Consider the following 21,021-nt stretch of genomic DNA (forward strand, 5'->3'; position numbering starts at 1 on the left):
TAATATTTGACACAATAGTCAAATTAATAATGGCATATTACAAAAGTATCTGTAATATTCAGACAAAGACAAAGTTTATCTCCAACACTTCTACTATTTGCCTTTATATTGGAGGTCCTTGCCAATGTGATAAAACAAGTAAAATAAATCATGTGTATTTGTTGGAAAGAAAGAAACCAAATATCAATAAGTAGGTAATATAATTGTTTATTTGGGAAGTCTAACTGAACCAGTTAAACTACAACAACTAATAAGAGATAAATAAGATGACTGATTGCATCATAAACAATTTCCCTTTTTTCAGCAATAACCAGTTAGTAACTATAATTGAAAAAAATATATTCACAAACTACCTAGCAATAATTTAAATAAAAATTTGCTAGAACCATATGAAGAATACTATAAAGTTTTACTGTAGGGCATAAAAGAAAATGGATAGTACATGGTTTTTCTAGTTTCTAAATATATCCCAAATTTCCAATTCTAATGTAAAAATCTCAATATTTATTTTGTATATATAGTGACAATTCACATTTAGGGGGAAATTGTGGATTATTTAATAAGTGCTATTAGTACAAATAACAATTTGGTGACAGAAGTTTGACTTCTATTTCATAACATAAACCACAATAGAGTTGATGGCATAGAGTTGATATATAAACATCAAATACATTTTGAATGAAAGACAGAATAAATTAAATATTTAGATGCATTATAACTAATCTATTTAAATTAGTCTTTCAAAATGTTGGTGCATACTGATGAAAGTGGAACCAAGACCACAGAAACAAATTTGGTTATTAAGGGAAAAAATTTTAATTAAAAAAAGAGACCATAAAAAAATAGAGGTCAATATTAAAATTATTTTAGAATGGGGAAAGATTACCTGAGAATAACTCAAAAGGAAAATATTATAAAGGGAAAGATGAATGGATAAAATCACATACAATTGAAGACACTTTTTTTTTTTCTCGTGGGTTTGTTTGTCTAATACAAGGACCATTCCTAACTCCCATCTCTGAGGCCTATCAGACAGACTGTGGAAAAGTGGGTGCTTGCTTTCTCAGCTACCCATCTGACTATGGATATAATACGTGATTTAGTTATAGCCAAGGTGACATAGGACTGTATCTGGAAAAGCTTTTACTTTACTACACAAAGGTACAGAATTTTCTGGTATCTCTTGTTCTTCTTGCTTCCTGCCTTGAATATGTGCTATGATGTCTGCTTCTGTATCAACTATACTAACACCATGAGATAGTGAACATGAGATTAAAAACATTATGCAGAGGATGATGGGGTGAAGAGCTAAGGAAATGGGGTAGTTTATGGCACTAGTGAGCATTACACCTAACCTGGGGCCATCTGCCCCCAGACTTCTTGTTATATTAGATAATTAAGTGTCTTTATTGCTCAAGTCACTGTTGGCCACTGAATTTGTTATTTGTAGATGAAAACAGTCTAAGTGAAATACACAACTATAGCCACCACCAAAAAATTCCATAAATAAAATCAAAGGCAAACAAAGACTGGGGAAATATTTGCAATATATGTGATATATTAAAATGCAATATCTTTATTAACATAAGAATTTGCATCTCCCCAAAGATGTATGATGACCACAAATGGATAAAAAATAGTTTCCCCGAGTGGAAATTCATGAAAGAGAGATAAAATGCAAATAAAAATACCAAAAGACATATAATATCGGCAGAGTTTTAAATAAGAAAGTAATTTAAGGATTAAGGAAGGTTGGACTGGGGGCATAAGAGAGTGTAAATTTAATCTCTTAAGAGGACAATCTGCTGATCTGTATATAGGCTTCAAAACAGGCATAGTCTTGAATTTGCAGTTTTACGTTAAGGACTTTATCTTAAGGAAAGAATTACAGTTATGTGAAAAGCTATAGCCACAGAGATGTTCATCACAGTATTGCTTATAATGGTGAAGGATTAGAAACAATTTAACTTCAACAACAGCAAACCAATTAAACAATTTATGGTATGACTTCTCCAGATAATGAAATACTACGTCCAATATTAAGTGTTACCGTAGGGAAATATTTAATGATATGGAAATATATGTTATAAGTGAGTCAAAAGATTACAAATCAGAATATGAAGATATGCATAGGAGAAAGACTGGCAGGAAACCCACTGAAATATTAGCAAGAGCTGATGTTGATGCGGTTAGGGATGGTTATGAATTTATTCTGTCGTGGTTGTTCTTGTTTTCATACATATTTTTTCCCTGCAATACACATGCACTGCCTTTGCATAAAAGGTGCAGTTTAAAAGGGGGATTCTAGCAGGCTCTAGTCCTGCTGAAAACAAAATCTTGGGACCCACTCCTCCTTCTGTCCTCTTCCCCCCTTTTCTGCGAAGTCCAGGCTTGCTCCCTCCGGCTTCTTCCGCCTCCTTGCTTCCCTGACCCCCAGCTTCCTTCACCGACGTCTCCGGGGAGCGCTGCTCAGGAGCTCAGCTCCGCAGAGACCGTGACCCCGCGCTCCAGGGGTGCCGCGTCTCCCGCGGAGGGTGCTGAGCCGGAAGAGAGGCTCCTGGCTCTCCCTGAACACCGGTCAACTGGTGTCTGTCACACTAGCCGGAAGACCTTTCCAGAGCTCTTTGTGATCTTCTTCAGCTCCCCGGCGATTCCCGCGATCCCTGACGCCTGCCCGTCTGCTGCGGTCCCCACAGCTAACCACACTCTGCTCCTTGCGACAGGCTTGCGACCTCTCAATTGCGGCGCGAAAAGGCAGCGCAGAGCCCCCAAAAGCGAACTCCTAGGGAGTCGCATTCCCTCCGCGGGAAGCCCCGCCTGTTGACTGCCGTCCGTGCCCTCTGACACCTGCGAGCACCAGACTCCAAAGCACTTTCTTAGATCTAATTTCACGCTAAACCCAATGACGCGGCGCCCACGGCGGGAGCCAGCCCCGTGCCAGGCCAAAGAGCTGTAAAGACAAGTGAGTCCGAATTCTGGTCTCAAGAAGCCCGCAGGCCCGGCAGAGAGAAAAACCACCCTCACAGGAGACTCACGAGACCCAGGGAGGTACAAGAAACACTATCACGCTCATTTTACAGATGCAGACGTTGAAGGCAAACGAGAGTTTCTTGAACACTTACTACGGGCCGGATACTCTCATCTAAACCACTTTCTTACCCCTAAGGCAAGTGTAGCTCTGGAGGCCTAAATATCCCCCATTTTATCCATAAGGAAACTGGGAATCAGAGGAATAACACTCCCATTTCACTGGTTTGGAAACTGAGGCTCAGAGAGACAGATCAAATCCCCAAGACCTCGCCGGTAAATGCACGGCTCTAACCCGGGTCTGCCGACACCAAAGCTGGAAGAGTTTCTCCTTGGTCACGTAGCCGGCCCTGTAGGGACCATTGGAGCGCCCCAGCTTGTCCTGGGTCAGAGCCGAAGTGCGGAGTTACCAGGGCTTCGTGGCCTTTAGTCCAGCGCCCCCTACACGGAGCGCCCGGCATTGCTCAAAACCCCGCTCGAATTGCAGCCTGCCGCTGGGACCGCTCCCACGCGTGAGACCGCCAAGCCTGTGACCCCCTTCGGCTCTCCTTCGGGAAACCAGAATAAATGGAAGTAAGCCGCCCCTTGAAGGGTGGGACGGAGCTGCTCAGCCCGGCGAACTAGCTCTGTGTTCCCAGCGGGTTCTGAGGTTTCACAGCCAGCGCCACGTCCTGCACGCCCTGGACCCACCAGCCCCGAAATGAGTGTCTAGTTCCTGGAGGTGAGGGGGTGTAGGGGGTCCCCATCGGACAGAGACAGAGTTCCTGGGCCTTGGGTCGCATTGGAGGAGATTCCACAGTTAAAGTGCTGTTTACGCTTTTGAAGACAACTTGAAAGCATGCGTTTTGCCCAAGTGCTCTTTTTTTCTCGATTTTTCTCTCTTGCCACCTGAAGGGTGTGATGCGGGCGGAGGTGACAGTGATGTTTGTGTGTTGGAGGAAGAGATCTTAGTGCCAAATGGAAATTCTAGCTGGTGCCGTATTTGTAGTTGTTACCGCACTCCTCCACTCCCAACTCTGGAGGGGGGAGTTGGGAAGACAAGTGTCTTATGGAGAAGGAAGTTGGATCTGGAAGCCAAGAGTGTTTCTTGGGGGCCAGGAGGAAGAAGGGGACCTGGGGAGGACGAGTGGGAGCCTTTTGTCACTCCTCCACTATCCGAGGAGGGTGGTGCCTGCTGGGGGGCTGCGATCCCCTGCGCACAGAGTGCGGAGCGACGGGGCCGGAGTGAGCGCGTGTACATGTGTGTACGTGAAGTGTACGTGTGAAATGTGGCGTCGCCCGCCGCGGCGGAGTTGTATGCTCGGCAAAAATATGAATAATCAACACATCGCTCACACCTCCGCCGAGAGCTGGGAGGGAGCTGGGAGGTCCCGAGGGCTTTCCCCAGCCGGCTGGCGGGAGGCGGGGACCACTAGGAAAAGAGGGGGGCATTTCAGAGTGGCTCTTCAGTTATCTTTCGCCTCAACTGAGCTGAGAAACCGAAAAAAGGGAGAGTGGGAAGAAGTCATATTTATACTTTTTCTGTTTAAAGGCCTTATATTGCATGCCAAATGTGGTGTATTGAAGGTGTAAGACTAGCGTGGGTCTTTGTCCCCAGTTTTCCAGTTTATTGGTCGAGAGGCCATCTCCCATCCAATTTTGTACATTTGTAAACTGGGAGCAAATAATCCCACTGCAAATATTGCTGCTGAGTTTAAGGATACTGTGTGGCAGTACCTAGCTCCCAGAAGTGCTGGGTGAACGTCCAGCCTCGGTTCTCCTGCATCTTACTCTCCGCCTTATCTTGAGTGAAGACCTACTGGACTAGGTCTCTTAATGCTGGTCAATTAGCCCCTCGATTGCTATACCTTAACTGCTGTGGTGACCGAGATGCCAACGTCTCTGCACATAGGTACCTGGAAGGGGTGGCAACCCACCAGTTCACCCCATCACAGCGCCAAGCCCGGGCTTGACGCTCAGGCCACCCCACCCACCCAGGAAGCCAGGCCCCCTGGTTCTCTTGGAGGCTGCACAAAGCACCTCTTTCTCTACAGATCACCTGCCTCCCTACACACACACCTCCTGGGCAGCCATTCCCAAGCAGCCGCCGGCCCAGTTCCAACGCCAGCTCTCCCAACGTCCAAACTCGGCTGCTGCTTCGCAAATTTGTTCTCTTGACCTTTCTGCTTCTTTGCCTCAGTTCGGGCTCTGATGCTCTCTGCACCTGGATAAGAAAATGGGAAGAAAGTGTGTTTCAGACAGATGATACTAAGGGGAAAGGGAGCAAGCCAGAGAGGGGGAAGAAAAAGTGGAGAGGGGAGGAAGAGGTTTCTGGAGTTGCCAAGTGCTAGGGCAGAGCCAATTCTGGCTCTTTCGGTCGTTTTGGGCAAACTCATTGTAGTGACCCGAGTGGCCTGGGTGCAAGCAGTATCCTGTGTCTATAAAATGTTCTTCCGTGCCTCAGCATTTCTGCAGCTGTTTCTGTTGCAGGCTCTTCACTATGCAAAAACAAATCAAGAAGCGAATATAACTTTTTACCAAATTGTCCTGAAAGAGAATTGTTCCGCATGGATGGTGGAGTCCTCCTGAAATTTTTGTGGTGCATTTGTGAATACAGTAGTATCTTTCCCCCCTCCCTCTCTAGGGAATTTTTATTTATGAAGCATACAAGTCCAGTTTCTGCAAGACAAATATCCGCGTTGAAATTTGAAGTGCGAGTTAGTAGAGTTGGATAATTTTCTAAAATACCCGCGAAGAATTGTGAGCTAAATATTCGGCAGGATTCTGAGATGGAGAGCAAATCCATTGATTTCTATTCCAGCAAATAAAAAGAAAATGTTCCAACTAAAACAAACAAACAATTTGGAAAAATCACTGAGAGGCTTACTTTTTCCATTTACAAAACCCAGACTGACTGACTGTCCCTATGGATCGAATTCCCTGGGTACCAGCCAGGCTCTGTTCTTTGGGCTGCATAGACCCGTGAGTGTCTGAGGGGTGTGGGTGAAGGTCAGGTTGCAAGGGAGGGGTGTTTTCACACTTCTGATTTCACCCCAGGGTACTGCCTGACGAGAACGAGGCTTGGTGAACAATTTTCTAAGAAAAATTTCCGAATCTCTGACCCGGAGGAGAGATGCGGCGCCCAGGAGACTGGACCGAACGATATTAGGGGAAATGGGCCTTAAAACCGATCCGGAGGAAATTGAACATACCGCACTAAGGCGCGGATGTGAAACGTGAACGGATAGAAGACTGGGGAGTTCCTTGGGAAGAGTGAACAAAGAAGCGGACGGGGTAAAAGACGGAACACCCCCACCCCCACCTCAATTTTTTGTAAATAAGAGTGTCGTAAAGAATTTTAGTAGTGGTCATTTTAGATTTTTCTCTTGACCCTGGCAAGGGGCAGAACGAAGCTCGCGGGCGGGAATCGGGGATGCGCGCGCGGGCTCCGCACCCCCGCAGTGCAGTCCTTCCCGGGGCCGCAGCTGCGCCAGCCGGGCCCCCGCGCGGCTCAGAGAAGGATTTCTGTGGCGTGCTCTAAAAGGAGGTTTGTTGGGGGGTAGCCGGCGGCTACAGAGACGAGAGTGACCCTCCAGGAGCAACGGCTCACTTCACCATCAACCAACGCTCCTTCTGCGCGGGTGGCCAACTCTGAGTCCATCCTCCCCCAGACATACACAGAGCTAATTAAACCCAACTCATTTGGCAGAGACGCTCCCTGCTCCCCAAAGGTCAAGGCGCCGCCTCGTTGGGACCAAGGCTTCTTCCCCCTATTCCCTTGTCCCCTCAGCCCTCCTTCCGTGCTAGCCCAGGAACTTCATCTCCGCCCAGAGGGAACTTGGACGCCCGCGGCTCGCAGCCGGTGGGCCCGCGGCAGTACAGGGCTGTTTGCCCGGAGCTCCCAAAGCAGCTCAGTGAGGGCGCCCCTAGCGCAACCGGCTCGGGAGCGGAGGGTGGTGAGGTGCAGCTCCCACTCTTCCCAGGTCAAAGTTCCGGGGTCTCGGCTCTCCCAGGCTACCTCCTTGCTGGGCACGGCGGCGGCAGAACTCTCTGGGAGGTGGGGTGGGGGCGCCCGCGCTGCGCGGCCGTCTGGTTTGGGGCGGGCGGCAGTGAGCCGGTAGAAAGGACCAATTCATTCGCTTCCTGAGGGGCATAATTTGGGTGGCAGCTGTTGCGGGAGAGAAGAGCCAGCGTCCTCGACCCTGGCTCTGCCCTTTAACCCCAGCTACTCCGGACCTGAGGGCCAGGCTGTCCCGCCAAGCTCAGGTCCACGGTTGCCTTGCCGTCCCTCGGACTTCGCTCGGTACCTCTCTAGGGCAGCGTGGAGGTGCAGCAGATCAGAGGCCCCTTGAAAAAAAATCTCCGGGCTCATGAACACATCTTGAAGAAGTCAAGGGCTGTTCCACACTCTCCGCCGCCACCAGAGGCAGGGGCTCCGCTTGGCACAGACCGCGGATGAGAATGGGGTGGGTGGTTTAGGTTCAGAGAGATTTAAAAGAGAGCGGGCCAGGGTAGAAGACTCTGAGAGCTTAGTGTTTGCACGGACCGAAATATCCATAAAGCCTGCCTATAATAGAAAATTGCCAGATTGAAACAGAGTAGAAATTTCAATCCTACAAATTTCTCTCCCACCCTCCTTCCTTCTATGGACAACTCCTATCTTTGTTTTTACAACAGTCCCGTGCCATATTCTGGCCCCCAGTCTTTTTTCATTGCTCCCTTTTGTCCAACAGGACCAAGCCGGAGCCCTGGGGTCGCAGTGCCACAATCAGCACAACCCAGAGGCGGGGGTTTCACCTTCTCCGCCCCCTAAATTAACTACCCCATCCCTGGCCCCTGGATTTGTACATAAAGGGTTCGCTCACCCTCCCCCATCTCCTCCTCTTTGGTTTTCAAGTGAATATCTGTAATAGAGACCTGCGCATCCTGAGCGCGATCCGCGGGCGCAGTCTAGGGTTGCGGGTTGCCCCTGGGGTAGAGGAGAGGCGCAGACTGGTCCCTCTCTCAAGAGAGCAGCATTTTCTGAAAGTGCGAGCTTCCAGTCCGCTCTGGCAAAGGAGTTGCAAGGCGCTGTGTCCTCTAGCGGCAAACTCTCGCAGTTCATTTCTGAGCGCTCTCCTACACCTAAGGGATCTGGTCGAGAGTCAATTCACGCTCAAATTTGAGTCCTAAAAGGGGGGAACGTCTCCTGAATGTAATCCAGGCTTTAGCCAAGGCCCTCTCAGTAATGAAGCCGGAGGCTCGGGCGCAGTCGCTCGAACTGTGGAACAGCTGATTTGTCTCCTCCATGGCAGATGGTCTTTGAGCACAGATTTGCATTCATTGTCTTCAAATCTGTTTTCGCGCTGGTGTTCTAGATTTCAGCAGCAGATCTACGCGCAGATCAGAATACAAAAGGAGAAGCAAGAAAATAACACCCAGCCAGGAGGATTTTTAATAGGCACCCCGAGCTGCCCGGCATAGTTAAAAAGCCGTCTAGGGTTTCAGCTGTTTGGCTGAGCCGCCGCCGCCTCCCGGCCACCAGCCCGTGAGCAGCAACGCGGCGACCGCGCGCGGTGGGCAAAGTTTCCGCGATTTCCCCGATGCCTCCCTGCGGCTCCTCTGCTGGCTTCCCGGGGCTTCGGGAACTGGAGTGGGGTGGAATGGGGAGCTCCCGGGACAACGCCGGGAAGCTCTCGCGCTCAGCGAACCACGAGCTGTCAGCAAGCTCTCATCTGCACGGGTGCGACTCTGGCTCGTGCCTGCCCGGGGGTATTTTCCTTAACTCCTTGACCGTTTTCCGTGACACTCTATTTATTTGAATAGCACTTGAGCCTTGCTTGTCCCCCACCCTGCGGCTTTCATTCATACATCCTCCTCTCTCAACAACTTATAAACCGCACACAAAATCTGAGTGTCACCACGAAACTCAGGGAGACTTGGGGAGAGCCATTCAGGGCACTGGGTTGCTTTGGGGAACGTTTGCACAAAACATAAGTACATGTGGTCACACTCTCCGCTTCTTCACAAACATGCACTCAGATTCAAGTCCCGAGAATAAGAATGAATATGCCTCCCCGCAGGCTACAAAAATTTGCATCTAGTGGCGCGATCCACGGAAGCTTCTCGCTCCCGCGGCCAGACTGAGCCGGCACATCCCAACCTGCAGGGCCCGACTACTCGGCTTGATTTGGGGGCCCCAGCCCACGCACGCACACGGGGTTCGGGGAAGGACGCAGCGTCCACAGCTTTCTGTCCCCTTTCACCTCCCGGACTCCCAGCAACGCCGAGCGTGGCGCGCGCCGCCGGAGGACGTCGGCCCGGCCTGCCCAGCGCCGGCCAATCCCGAGCGTCCATGCAAATGAGGCTCCTTATCGGGCCGCGGCTCCGCCTCCCGCGGTTGCGGCCGTGGTAACCCATTCATGGGGCCCGCGCACGGCTGCAGCCCGGTTCCGCGGTGCTCGCAGCCACCGCCTCCTCTCCGCTCCGGGTCTTTCCCTTCCTTTTACAACTGATCCTGTTGGGGATTTTTTTTTTTTTTTTTCTAAATTCGAGCGGTGGGGAGGAGGAGCAGGGAGGGGGGACCAGGAGGAAGGGGAGCGATTAGGCAGCCATCAATCTCCTCCTGTTTCTCCCAGAACAGGTGATGCTTCTAAATTGTGATCACTTTCTGGAGGCAGCGCTGCAGCTGGAAGGATGCGAGCGACCTAGGACGGAGGCCCTGAGGCGGCAGATCTGAACTTGCGCAGGATAAATAGCAAACTTTAACTACATCAGCCCGCACCTCACGCGCGGAGCAAAGGACGGGTTATCTCTTTTTACCGCCCCCTCCCCCCCAAGAGAGACTCAAACTTCGGCTCTTGATCCCCTTTCTTGGATTGCTTTGGAGGAGACGTTTTGGTGTTTGGTGACAGTATTGGGAACAGTAGGGACAGTGTTGTAACTCGTATTTTTAAAGCGACAGTAGACCAGACTTTTTAAATGTTTGGGATTCAAGATACTTTAGGAAGAGGACCAGCTCTGAAAGAGAAGTCGCTGGGTGCCGAGATGGATTCGGTCAGGTCCTGGGTCCGGAATGTCGGCGTGGTGGACGCCAATGTCGCGGCGCAGAGGTAATGATACGGCCTCACCATTATTATGTTCTTAAAGTCTTTTCTTCGTTCCCTTTCTCGCTCTCACCGTCTGTCTGTCTGTGTGCCCCCTCTGTCTCCCCCCATCTGTCGTCCTGGCCCTGCGCGCTGGAGCTGGACCTGGGGCAAGCAGATCGCTGCAATTAGGGGGACACTTACCCCGCAGCCAACACTCGAGTTTCCGAACTGCCTAGGTCGTTTGTGTTTCTCCCCCACTCCTTCCCCACAGACCACTCTTTGGGAAGAAAAATAACAAAGTGGCATCCAACGCCTTGCGGCTCAGCCCTTAGTCCAGCGATGCGGGCCCAGCCGGGAGCTGAGTGCGAGGACGCGAGCTGGCAGCGGCGGCCGCGGGAGAGCCGGGCTTCCCGGCGCCTCCCGGGTTTCGCCACGCCGCTCGCAAGCGCCTCTCCTCCCGCATCTTGCCGGGTGATTCCTGAAGGCCGGAAGCCCCGCGGCCAGATGGCGGCGGCGACGCGAGGAGTGGGAGAGGCCGGAGCCGCTGCCGGGAAGGCAAAGCGGCCGGGAGCTCCGGGGCGGGCGGGCGGGGGGGGGGGGGGAGCGGCAGGCTGGAGGTCCAGGCGCAGAGATAAAACAGTGGACCAGACCTAAGGAAGAGGGGGTGAGGGGAGACAAGAGATTAAAAAGGGAAGACGAAGGAATAACAGTAGAAAGAGCTGCAGAAGAGGAAGAAAGGCGAGGAGAGGAGACCGGCGGCAAACGCAGGCATCAGCAGCCTTTAGTTTTGCTAGTTACTGAAGTTGACTTTGTTTCTAAGAGTCCGCGTGCTGAGATAGTAAACGCCTTGTCTAGGGTGCCACCCCACGAAGACATTCTGGTCCCTTTCCCTCATCACCACTACTGAGCTGGGATTTATGGTTTCTGCGTCCTTGCCTTCGAAAGACAGCCTTCCTCCCACAAACCCCAAAGAGCCTACGAACTTCTTCCCACGACTCCAGCCTTCCTATCCTCTCCCCTGGCCATCTCCCTCTAAGTCCTGACATCACTCAGAGAAATGCCTCCTTTCCCAGACAGGCCACATCTCCAGGTGTCCCGGGTAGAGCGAACCAGCCGCCACCCTCCGAGGAGAGGAGACCCGGGCGGCCGCGGCTCCCTCCCTTCTCCAGGAGCCCGGGGCGCTGCCATCCCCCCACCCCCACCCCAGGCAGACGGCACAAGGCAGAGACGCCTTTCCGCCGAGGTCTGGGGTCTCTTAGAGCTTCCGCCGAGGGAAATCAGGCAGCTTCGCAGACCCGGCTCCGAAGCGCATTTCCTTAGCCAAGCACCTTAAAGACACCTCCCCTACTTTCCTCCTTTACCCGGATCAAATAATTGTTAAACTTGTAATACGCAGCCCGAGTGACGGACTCTAGCCAGAATTCTACGCCATTCAGAAGAGTGAAAGTGCTCGCGCCCTGGGGTAGGAGGCCCAGAGATCCCAGCGCCGCGGGGCAGCCCTGGCCATCTGCGCGCTCGCCTGGGCCCCGAGACTTCTGTTAAATGTGATCTGGCGGCTAGTTTGTCCCCGGCCGCGACAGGTCTGCAGGGAGGTGTGTGCACACATTCAAAACGCTCGAGGGCGCCTCCCGGGTCCTCCAACTTGGGTTTCGCGGTCAGCGGGTTTGGCTGTCGCCGCCAGGAGATGCAGCTTAAGCAGGGATCCCCCTGGCCCCAGGCGAGGACGCTCTCCGCCTCTTAATAACATTTTGCCTTCTCCAAGCGCAGCAGTTCTGGGGGCGGGGTCCCTAGTATCACTTCGTCCGCAGTGGCCCGCGATCCTTGGTCCTGGGGATTCCACTCTGCCACTGTCCCGGGAGCAACTTTTCGGAAGAGCGAGGGAAGCGGGAGGAGAGGCCTCTCCCGGTAGGTTGAGGCTTGGGCTCTGGGTTTTCTGCCCGGCCCCAGGGGGTTCCCCACTCACCAATTTTTGGGAGAGAGCAAGGAAGGCGTAGTGACCGGTAGCAATAGGTCAGTTAGCTCCAATGAAGATGAAGGAAAAGGGTCGCTTCTTCAAAAGTAAGGAGGCATTTATTGCTCTGATCCCAGGGGCCCAGTTCCAAATCGTGATCCAGCTAGGGGCTTTACCTGAGAGTGAGGATAGGGAGGGCCCTATGGGGATAAGACTCGGGCTGCCACCTCTGGGGTTGTTTGGGACATTGGTCCGCATTGGGGATCTTTCGTCTCCAGTAAAGGCCAGACTGTGAGCTGCAGAGCGCTGGGATGCCCCGGAGGTTGGAACAGCCCGTGGTGGCGGTGTACAGGACGGTGGTCCCCTTAAGCCCACCCCTGTGCCCACTGCAATTACTCGAAAGCATTCCCTTTTCTTACATTCAATTGCAAAAAGGTCTGAGGGGCCCAGAACTCTGGACCGGGGACCAGAACCCTTGACAACCCCACTCCCCGTGGTATTTGTGTGGGCACGTTGGTAATGTGGTGTCTTTCTCTCCTTCCCTCTGTCTGGTGTCCCCCGTGTCTCTTCCTGCTCAGCGGAGTCGCCCTGTCTCGGGCCCACTTTGAGAAGCAGCCTCCCTCCAACTTGAGGAAATCCAACTTCTTTCACTTCGTTCTGGCGCTCTATGACAGGCAGGGGCAGCCGGTGGAGATTGAGCGCACAGCCTTCGTTGATTTTGTGGAGAACGACAAAGTAAGCGAGGTCCCCCTCTTCTCCTCACGGCCTGATAACTACCTCCTTGCACAATACTAAAGATTCCATCTGTCATTCGAGACACCTTTCCACTCATATCATCAGGAATGATAAATCCAGGCTTCTGGCCCCAGCCTCTGAGTCAGTCAATTTCGGGTACCTCCTCGCTGCGGGGGTGCTGGCGGCTGTATGAACCCAGCCTCTGGGTCATTAGCAGAGCCTGCGCGTGGACTGACCATGGAGCATGTCCAGAGCATGTCCTTTTCCGGGGTTATTCTATTTTATACACACCTGCCAGCGCCCGCGGAGTGGAGACCTAGAGCCCAGTCTTGACCCGCCTTCCCTATTTTGAGCCCACTGTGCAGTGTCCACGCTGACCCAGGCTTGAGTTTGGGGGCTGGATTCGATCTCTGATGAAATGGACATGTGACAAAAGGAAAGTCTTTTGCCCTCTCTGGGCCTGTGGAGCTTTAGGGCAGAAGCTTCCTGAGGTCCCCCTCGAATTTGGGCCCTGGTCCCTGAGCTTGTGGCCCCAGAAGCTCCAGTCTTGACGGGATAGAGCCAAATGCTGCCATTGCCAATGGACAGGTCCCTGCATCTTTCGGCCAAGGGAAGCCTTGGGACTCCTTAAGGAGGGACCGAGACCCGTTGGGTTGGGAGGGGCCGGTTTAAAGGCATCCTTGGTGGGGTGTCCTATTGTCAGCTCCTGGGGGGCTTCGTCACACTTCTGAGGACATTTTTAAGGGGGAGAGACAGAGGGGTGGCCCAGGGTCAAGTGGCCAGAGCCATAGCAAGTTTCAGAGGTTGGCCCAGGGCAGACGCTAGTGCCCTTTGACCTGGGGCTGGGCAGGGGGTTGTTCAAAGCTGAGGAGTGAGCGGCAGGAAAGGCGGTGGGAGGCCGTACAGGGCGAGCTCTCTAGTTTTTCCTTCACTGCGTGGGGGGTGCTGGAAGGCAAGGAACTCGAACATTGCCTGTCTTTTCAGGAACAAGGCAACGAGAAGACCAACAACGGCACCCACTATAAGTTACAGCTCCTCTACAGCAATGGTAAGCGCATAGCGTTGGCGGTGCCTGCTCATTTCTCTTGCTAGGAGGGCGACTGGCCACGTCGCAGTCGCTTGCAGTCAGCCTCCAGACAGGGGAACGCAGGGCTGCAGGAGGCTCAGGCAGGGCCAGAGGCGAGTGCGTCGTCTTTGCTCCCAGGACAGCACAGCCCAAGTGCTTGCGGGAATTGGGGAGCCCGGGGCTGCTGCCTGGACTTCCATCCCCCGGAGCAGGGACTGGTTTGGGTGCTGCCAGCGGCTCCGTGGCCCTTACCTCTTGCCCCCACCCCTCCCCCACAGGCGTCCGCACAGAGCAGGACCTATACGTCAGGCTCATCGACTCAGTCACCAAGCAGGTGAGCCGGCACGGTCTCCTTTACTCTCGGGCACCCCTGACCCCCCAGCACCGCACCTCCCCCCCCCACCTCTGCCTACCCCCCACGATTGCCTGGGTCGGACTTCACATGCCTCTCCACATCAACTAGCACCTTGTCCAACCTGGAGAGCCATTTTTTCCCATTCTCCCCACCGTGTCCTCTTTCTTTCTGGTTGGGGTTGGGGATAGGAGAGCAAAGGGGTGAAGAGAGGAAGCAATTGGTGGGAGATCCCATCCTCCCAAACGTTCCCTTTTGCAGGAAATATGTCCTCACTAGGGCAAACTTCTCTATTATTCTTTCGCTTGAATTAATCAGGCCACAGCTCAGGTTCTGTGCTAACTCCTAATGAAGTAGTGGGCAGAGGGGAAACATCAGTTCTGTGCTCGTTCTGAAGTCCCCTTTCCTTTGTCTCTCCATGGCCCTCCTGTGTTCTCTTCCTGCTTCCCCACAAACTCCCCACACTCCTTTGCAGCCCATAGCTTACGAGGGACAAAATAAGAATCCAGAAATGTGCCGCGTTCTCCTGACCCATGAAGTGATGTGCAGGTAAGTGTCTCTTTTTCCTGCGTGCTTTGCTGGAAAGCGGGACAGGTGAGCCTCGCTGGCCGGCTTGCGTGCCTCCCAGCCATTGACTTTCAGGAGTGGTGGCTCCAAGGGATGGAGGCCTTACCCCGCGGGGCTGATCTGCCAGAACTACCCCCTTAAAGGCCAGATTCTTAGAGCATATCCCTTAGGACTCCAAAAGGAAACTAAGAACCACTCAGGATTTTAAAGCCCGGCTGTCTCAGGAGTTTCCTCCGTTATGAGGAATGTCTCTGTTGTCCCGAGTTCAGTGGCAGCGCAGGGAGGGGCCGGGCAGCTCCCGGCCAAGTTTGGGGTTGCAGACTTTGGGACTCTACCCGAGGTCCGCACGGCTAGGTTCCAGCCTGTTCTGCACGCTCCTGGTAGATTTCCAGGAGGGGCTACTTGTGGAGTATGGAGTCAAAGCACTGGAACAGACTTGCAGTCTGGGAGAGGAACTACCCGAGGGTGAATCCCCCCAACCCCAACCACAGTGGCACATTTCTGTGATGCGGAAGGGTTTCCTTCCTCGGGGGATGTCGCTTCTCCAAAGATTTCCCTTGTCAGGGGAGTTTCTGAGGTCAGGAGAAACTACTGGAGAGAAAGAACAGTCCCGTTGACCACTAGTGGGAGAGGCGGGGAGACGACCTCATTACAGGGGTCCAGAGCAACAGTTGGATTCCGAGCATCAAGTTGTGAGCGGTGTAGTCTCCAGATCCCTGCATTTTCCCCCATCTTCTTTCCGGAGACCAATCGTTCCATTTAAGTCCCTTCTTCTGCTTGACTAGAAGAGAATTAAAAATTAGAAGAAATTCATCCACACACTTAATTTTCCATCCTCTGAACAAACTTTTGAGTACTGGGGACCCACCACAGCAAAAGAGAAACGGAAACTCTGGAAAGAGGTGGCTATTTGACTATAAACATTTAAATGTCAAGGTCATACACGTTTTTCTTCCTCCCAAATCTCGGATTGAAGAGAAAAGCCTGTTCTTTCTTACTCTGCTGTTGTCCCAGTGAACGTCCACCAGCTCCAGACTTGCTAGTTTTGGATAATTGCGGGCCATCTGATTTAGTTTGGACTGTTTTATGGGCAGCTCCCAGCTGCCTGGACTCCCTCCCAACCCAGTCAGAAAGAAACCATAACAATCAGCCATGTTTGTTTTGGTTTTGACCAAGTATTAGAAAAACAAACTTTGCCAAATGCAAAGTTCAATTCTGCCCGTGGCCTCAGCGGAGGGGAATGGCGTTTCCCTGCCTGAGTAGCTGGGAGAGGCCATGGGTAATGGAGTGAGCAGATAGCCACTCCATTATCCCAGGGTCCCTGATAGATTCCTTCAAAAAGGAAATGCAATTCCAAGAAGAGCTTGCATGTAATACCTGAGATTAAATGGAACACTTTGATTTGGTTGGGTAATTGAAGGACTTTTTTTTTTTTTTATCCCTCTTTATACTTTTAAATGTCTTTGTTTGGAGAGATTATCTTCTTAAAAGAAAGGAAAACAAACCCCCAAACTGACCCATTGTCTGACAAATTATACCTATCACTTTAAATAACACTCGCACGCCCCATCCAGCTGTAGTTAAGGCTGACATTTTTATTTTTAAGCCCAATCAAATCCTCCTCATTTTATGCTGTTTAAGTAACAGCATCAATTTTTAAAGCCTCTAGTTTAGTCTGCATTAGTAACACAATATAAAAATTTAATGTACTGTAACTTCTCTGCGTCTGAGACCTGGGAAGACGTTCTGTGATTTTCTTCCCCAAACTAGAATTTAAAACAAATATTAATTATGGATAAATAAATGATCCATTGGATGAGTACTGTGTATGGGGTTTGTGTGTGTTGTGTGTGTGTGTGTTTTGGGAGATAGTTGGGGTGATGGCAAATATTGGATGTAATCAGAGGGGAAGATCTCAATTTGTCAGTTAGAGCTGGTTGATTGTCCAGTAAGTGAAAAAAGTTCCTTCTCCCACATTTTAGGGGCCAGGGAGAGCAGCCAGTGATTGAAGGATGAATCAGATGAGCTGTTCTGAGGGGTTATTTCCTACTCTTCGTTCCCTTTGGTCTTGGGCATACCTGAAAATTTCCTTGAATGGTTTTATGTTCTGTAATCCTTAGGAAAAGAAAAAAAAAAAGCTCATAAATTGGCATTGAGCTTTCAGAGAGAACAAAATAAATCTCTTTAGGAATAACTTTTTCTCCCTTCCCCAGTTGTCTCTGCTCCTCTCTTCCCTGCTTTAGTTCATTTTGCCAATTATTAGCAAGGAGAGATCTAGTTGTTATGTTGCTGCCAGCCAGCCCTGTGCCCTCAATGCTCAGAGGGTTAAAAGATATTATAATTTGAACAGAAGTCGTCTCAAGGCCTACAGCTGGCTAATAACAGAGCTGTATTGAGCGCGAGCAAACCCCACAGCTGTGACTTTTCGCCACAAGGCGCAGGCTAGACAGGGTCCTAATCAGATGGGCCAGCCGGGCAGTGGGGCCAGTGTCTTTACCGGCCAGATGGTGTGAATTTAGACACTTTTGTTATGCAATCGCAGGGAGGAGTTGGGGAGAAGAAAACAAAACAAAAGCCACCATGCTGTGCGCTTATTTGAGTTTGAAATTAGAGACAGATTTTTGAAAGTTGAGGCTTGAATTTTAAAAACGATTTTGGAGGGGAAAGGGCACATTCGCTTGTCTTGAACAGGAGTTTGACTGACTGGACACCCTGTGTCCAAGGCTGGGGCTTTTTTTCTTCTTCAGCCATCCTTTGGCCCCCTTTCTTCTTCCTTTTGGAAAAATGCAGGTAAGATTCCGGATTGGGATGCGATTTTCCATATTCCCCCAGCCTCATCACCAACTTGGTTTATTTTTTCTCTTTCCCTCTCTAGAGACTCTGTGAGCTGGGGAGGACCAGAGAATCCTGTAGCATTTGAGGGAAAAGGTTGAGAGTGTTTCAGGGAAAAGGTTCTCTGAGTTAAGAATTAGAATAAAATAAATCAAACACGGCCAAACTGCGGAGTGGAGGACCAACCTGCATTTTCATTCATTAGGGAGAAAAAGCCCTTCTGAGCCTCGCTGTGGTAGTTAGGAACACAATCAACCTAGTGCCAAGTTCAGTTTCCTCTTCTCTTTGTTTATTTTCCCCCTTCCTTTCCTATTTTACAGTCTTGAAATCTTCTGATTTAAGGAAACACCAGGAACATCAGCCCTAGAGCATTGCTTGTTAGAAGATAACCCTATAAAGCCTTTTCACCAAAGTAGCTGAACCTGAAGTTGGTTGCACAGGCTTTGTCTCTACAGCAAAGGGAGAGGAGAATGGAGTTTGTTATCTGAGTAATTCAGGGCCCCAGTCCTTCTCATCCACCAAACACATATCTGATCCCAGGACGATTGTTTGCAGACGGGGGTTCATGAATGTCTTCCACTTTCCACTTCCCCTTGCTTATGTTAATATTACTGGCACGAGGATGGAATGTCATTTAAGAAACCAGATTTAAACAAAAAAGTAACTAAGACATCTTAATGAGAACTTTTTTTTTTTTTTTAAAAGAAAGGAAAAGAAGTAGTTTTGCCTCACCCCGAGAAATTTTGAGAGGGGCTCAGATGGCGCACATGCAGTCCATTCCTATTATTTTTATTCCTTTACTATTATAGCCTGGACCAAGTAAGTATCTCCTACATCTCTTCTGTGCTATTAACATTAGAGATTGTACTTAAATGTGTTACCATTGGAACATGAAAGATTGAGTCCTGAGGTTTCTCTGCATTTTTCCTTGAATATCATTTCCTTCCTCTATGAGAGGCACCAGGCTTACATTTTTATCTGTTTTTCTATTCCTTCGGAGAAAATCCCCATGGAAAGCAGCTGAATTCAGCTCAGCAATTCTGCAAACTTACTCGGCCTCTTCAGAATCATTCCTTCTCAAACTAAACAGATTGGCACAACCTGACAGTCTGTGCTCTTGTAATTAAATTGTACTGGTGTCGCACACATATTTGGGTTAGATTGACATACTACTGATGTCAAAGGGGAGTCTAGCTAGAAGGTCTTTAGGTAACAAGCATGCCTGGGCTTCTGAAATCGTGCTGCTAAGAAAAAAAAGCTTTGCCTGAGCTACAGAGGTATTCTGCTGACATCAGCAACAGAAGTAGGGAGAGGTGGGTGAGGGGAGTGGGTGGTGGTAGGGAGTTGGGAAGAGAGACAAGGGCTTTGGGAGGTGGGAAAGCAGCTGGCCAGCATTTTTATTGGTGTTAATCTTGGGATGGATTGAAATTTTAAAAGTTAAGACCCAATATAATTTCAAAGGCAAAATATTATTTCAGAAAGTCCCCAGTGGCAAGCTCTGGTATTTAAGAACATTGAGACAGTTTTTCTTTTACTTCCTTCTAATTTGATTAAATTTCTTAAAACCTCCTAGCGCTCATTTGGTGAAACTTGTTTAGCACTTCTCCAGTCTATCTTGCTCTTGGAGAAAGGTAGAGTAAGTTGCCAGGTAATCCCACACACCCTTGTAGGAGTGAACTTGAAAAGTTTTACAAAGACTTTTTTATTTGTTTGTTTGTTTTTTTAATTCTGTGGAGGACCAGAGAGGGCAAGTGGACTGGAGGGAGCCACAAAGCAAACTGTGTTTGGACTGGTGGTAGGTCTCAGAGTCCCTGTTGCCTTGTGGTCTCGCTCTTTGCCTTGTTTTGTCATCACTTCCAAAGAGGTCTTGGGGATCTCACTGCCTCACTGCTTCCGAAACAAAGAAGGGCCTCTGGAGATAATCTAGTCCAGTACTTTAATTTTATATATAAGGTTGGCAAAGCCCAGAGGGATTAAACAGATTTGACTACCTTCTCTCAGCTGCTTGGTGACAGTGTCTATGGGACGCCAGAGCCCTGATTCTCACTTCAGCCATCTTTCCATTGTGTTGCTTTGCTCTCAAACTTAAACAGATTGTAGGAAGGGCAGTGCTGACATCTAGTTTGCTTATTTCCTGATAGTTATGAGGCATAGTCTCCGACCAGTGTGGATGGTCATTTTTTTTTTTTTTTCTATGCAATGTCAAGGCCATGTTCTTAAGCAACCCTGTTGATGGTAGACCAGGTGCTTGAATGAGCCAAGAGGTATTTGGAAGCCTGAGGTCTGGTGGCAGTGGGCAGCCTCAAGGGGAGGTGATTTTCCAGTGCTTCCCCACCACCCAGTCTCCTTTGCTTTTGTCACATCTGTCTAGGTCCTTCTTAAAGACACCTTTGGATCGGAGCGTTTTGCTCACAGCTCAGGTCTGACAGAGTCCTTCCTGTCTGCTGTAGTTGCTGTATGGCTTCTTCTTTTCTTTCTCTCTCCCAGATAATTCCACAAGCCTTTCTCCAGCATCTACCAGGTATCCAGCACTTTGCTAGGTGGAAGTCTTGGGAGGTAGCAGCTTCAGGATGGGACTTACACAGGAAGTCCCAATTCTGTTCTTGATGTTGGTGGATATCATGGGAAAGATCATTTTAGGTCTCTCTACCTCATTTTGTGTCTCTCTGCCTCATTTTCTCCCAATTTTACAATGTACATCATGGTTCTGGTCTTCCTCCTTCATCTTTAGAAAATGAGAGAAATGGATAAATAACTAAATGTTCATAAAGTATACTGAGTTCTCTGGAAAGATATTATTATTATATACATAAGGTTGATAAAGCCAGGCAGCTACTCGGGGTCTATTTTATGCCTTCTCCTTTCACTTCTTTCTTCAAATATTTATTAAGACACACAGATCTAAAAGACACAATCATAAAATCAGTCCACATGGAACTGGAAGTGACCTTATAAATTAAAAAATCCAACGCCCGTGGTTCAGAATACAGGTATGGCTCTTGGGAAAGTTGTGATTTGCTGAAAATTACCCAGTTATAAGCCATAGAGTGAGAATTTGAGAGAGTATCTCTGGGCTTAGGGTTCAGTGTTGTGTTTAAACATAGCCATAAATCCTGAGCTCAAGCAACTGAATGCTAAGAGGTTATCTAGGACATAATCACTTTTGTGAATGTTTCTACATTGTATGCTCATTGTATTTTGTTGATTTTAACAAATTTCTTTTATTCTCTTGATTCCTTCCCAATCTACAGTCGATGTTGTGAGAAGAAAAGTTGTGGGAACAGAAATGAGACTCCTTCAGACCCCGTCATCATCGACAGGTAGGGGGAGAAAGCGATTGAAGCGATTATTCCTGGTTTCTTTCCTTTATGAATCTCAACGCTGAGTACCAATTGCTTGGGATTTGCCATAAGGTTGGTTTCATGTCTTCAAGGCAAAGCCAGTC

General features: G+C 49.8%; 1 protein-coding gene and 1 long non-coding RNA gene across 2 annotated transcripts in view; one reads left to right on the forward strand and one right to left on the reverse strand.

Annotated features, from left to right (window-relative positions):
* Nucleotides 1-4,613: 4,613 nt before the first annotated feature.
* On the reverse strand, nt 4,614-7,978 carry LOC309863269. Its single transcript, XR_014310956.1, has 2 exons — nt 7,924-7,978; nt 4,614-5,230 (listed from the first exon to the last, which is right to left on the reverse strand). It is a non-coding gene; the product is annotated as an uncharacterized lncRNA (long non-coding RNA).
* Nucleotides 7,979-9,427: 1,449 nt separating this feature from the next.
* EBF2 (EBF transcription factor 2) overlaps nt 9,428-21,021 on the forward strand; it is a 189,383-nt gene continuing 177,789 nt past the window's right edge. The window contains exons 1-6 of the mRNA XM_082727851.1: nt 9,428-10,097; nt 12,603-12,759; nt 13,744-13,807; nt 14,104-14,159; nt 14,653-14,726; nt 20,828-20,896. Coding sequence (XP_082583977.1) covers nt 9,967-10,097; nt 12,603-12,759; nt 13,744-13,807; nt 14,104-14,159; nt 14,653-14,726; nt 20,828-20,896 — 551 coding nt within the window. The 5' untranslated portion in view covers nt 9,428-9,966. The remainder of the gene's footprint in view (nt 10,098-12,602; nt 12,760-13,743; nt 13,808-14,103; nt 14,160-14,652; nt 14,727-20,827; nt 20,897-21,021) is intronic.

The sequence above is a fragment of the Mustela nivalis genome (assembly GCF_964662115.1).
Source record: "Mustela nivalis genome assembly, chromosome: 4".
NCBI classification, from domain to species: domain Eukaryota; kingdom Metazoa; phylum Chordata; class Mammalia; order Carnivora; family Mustelidae; genus Mustela; species Mustela nivalis.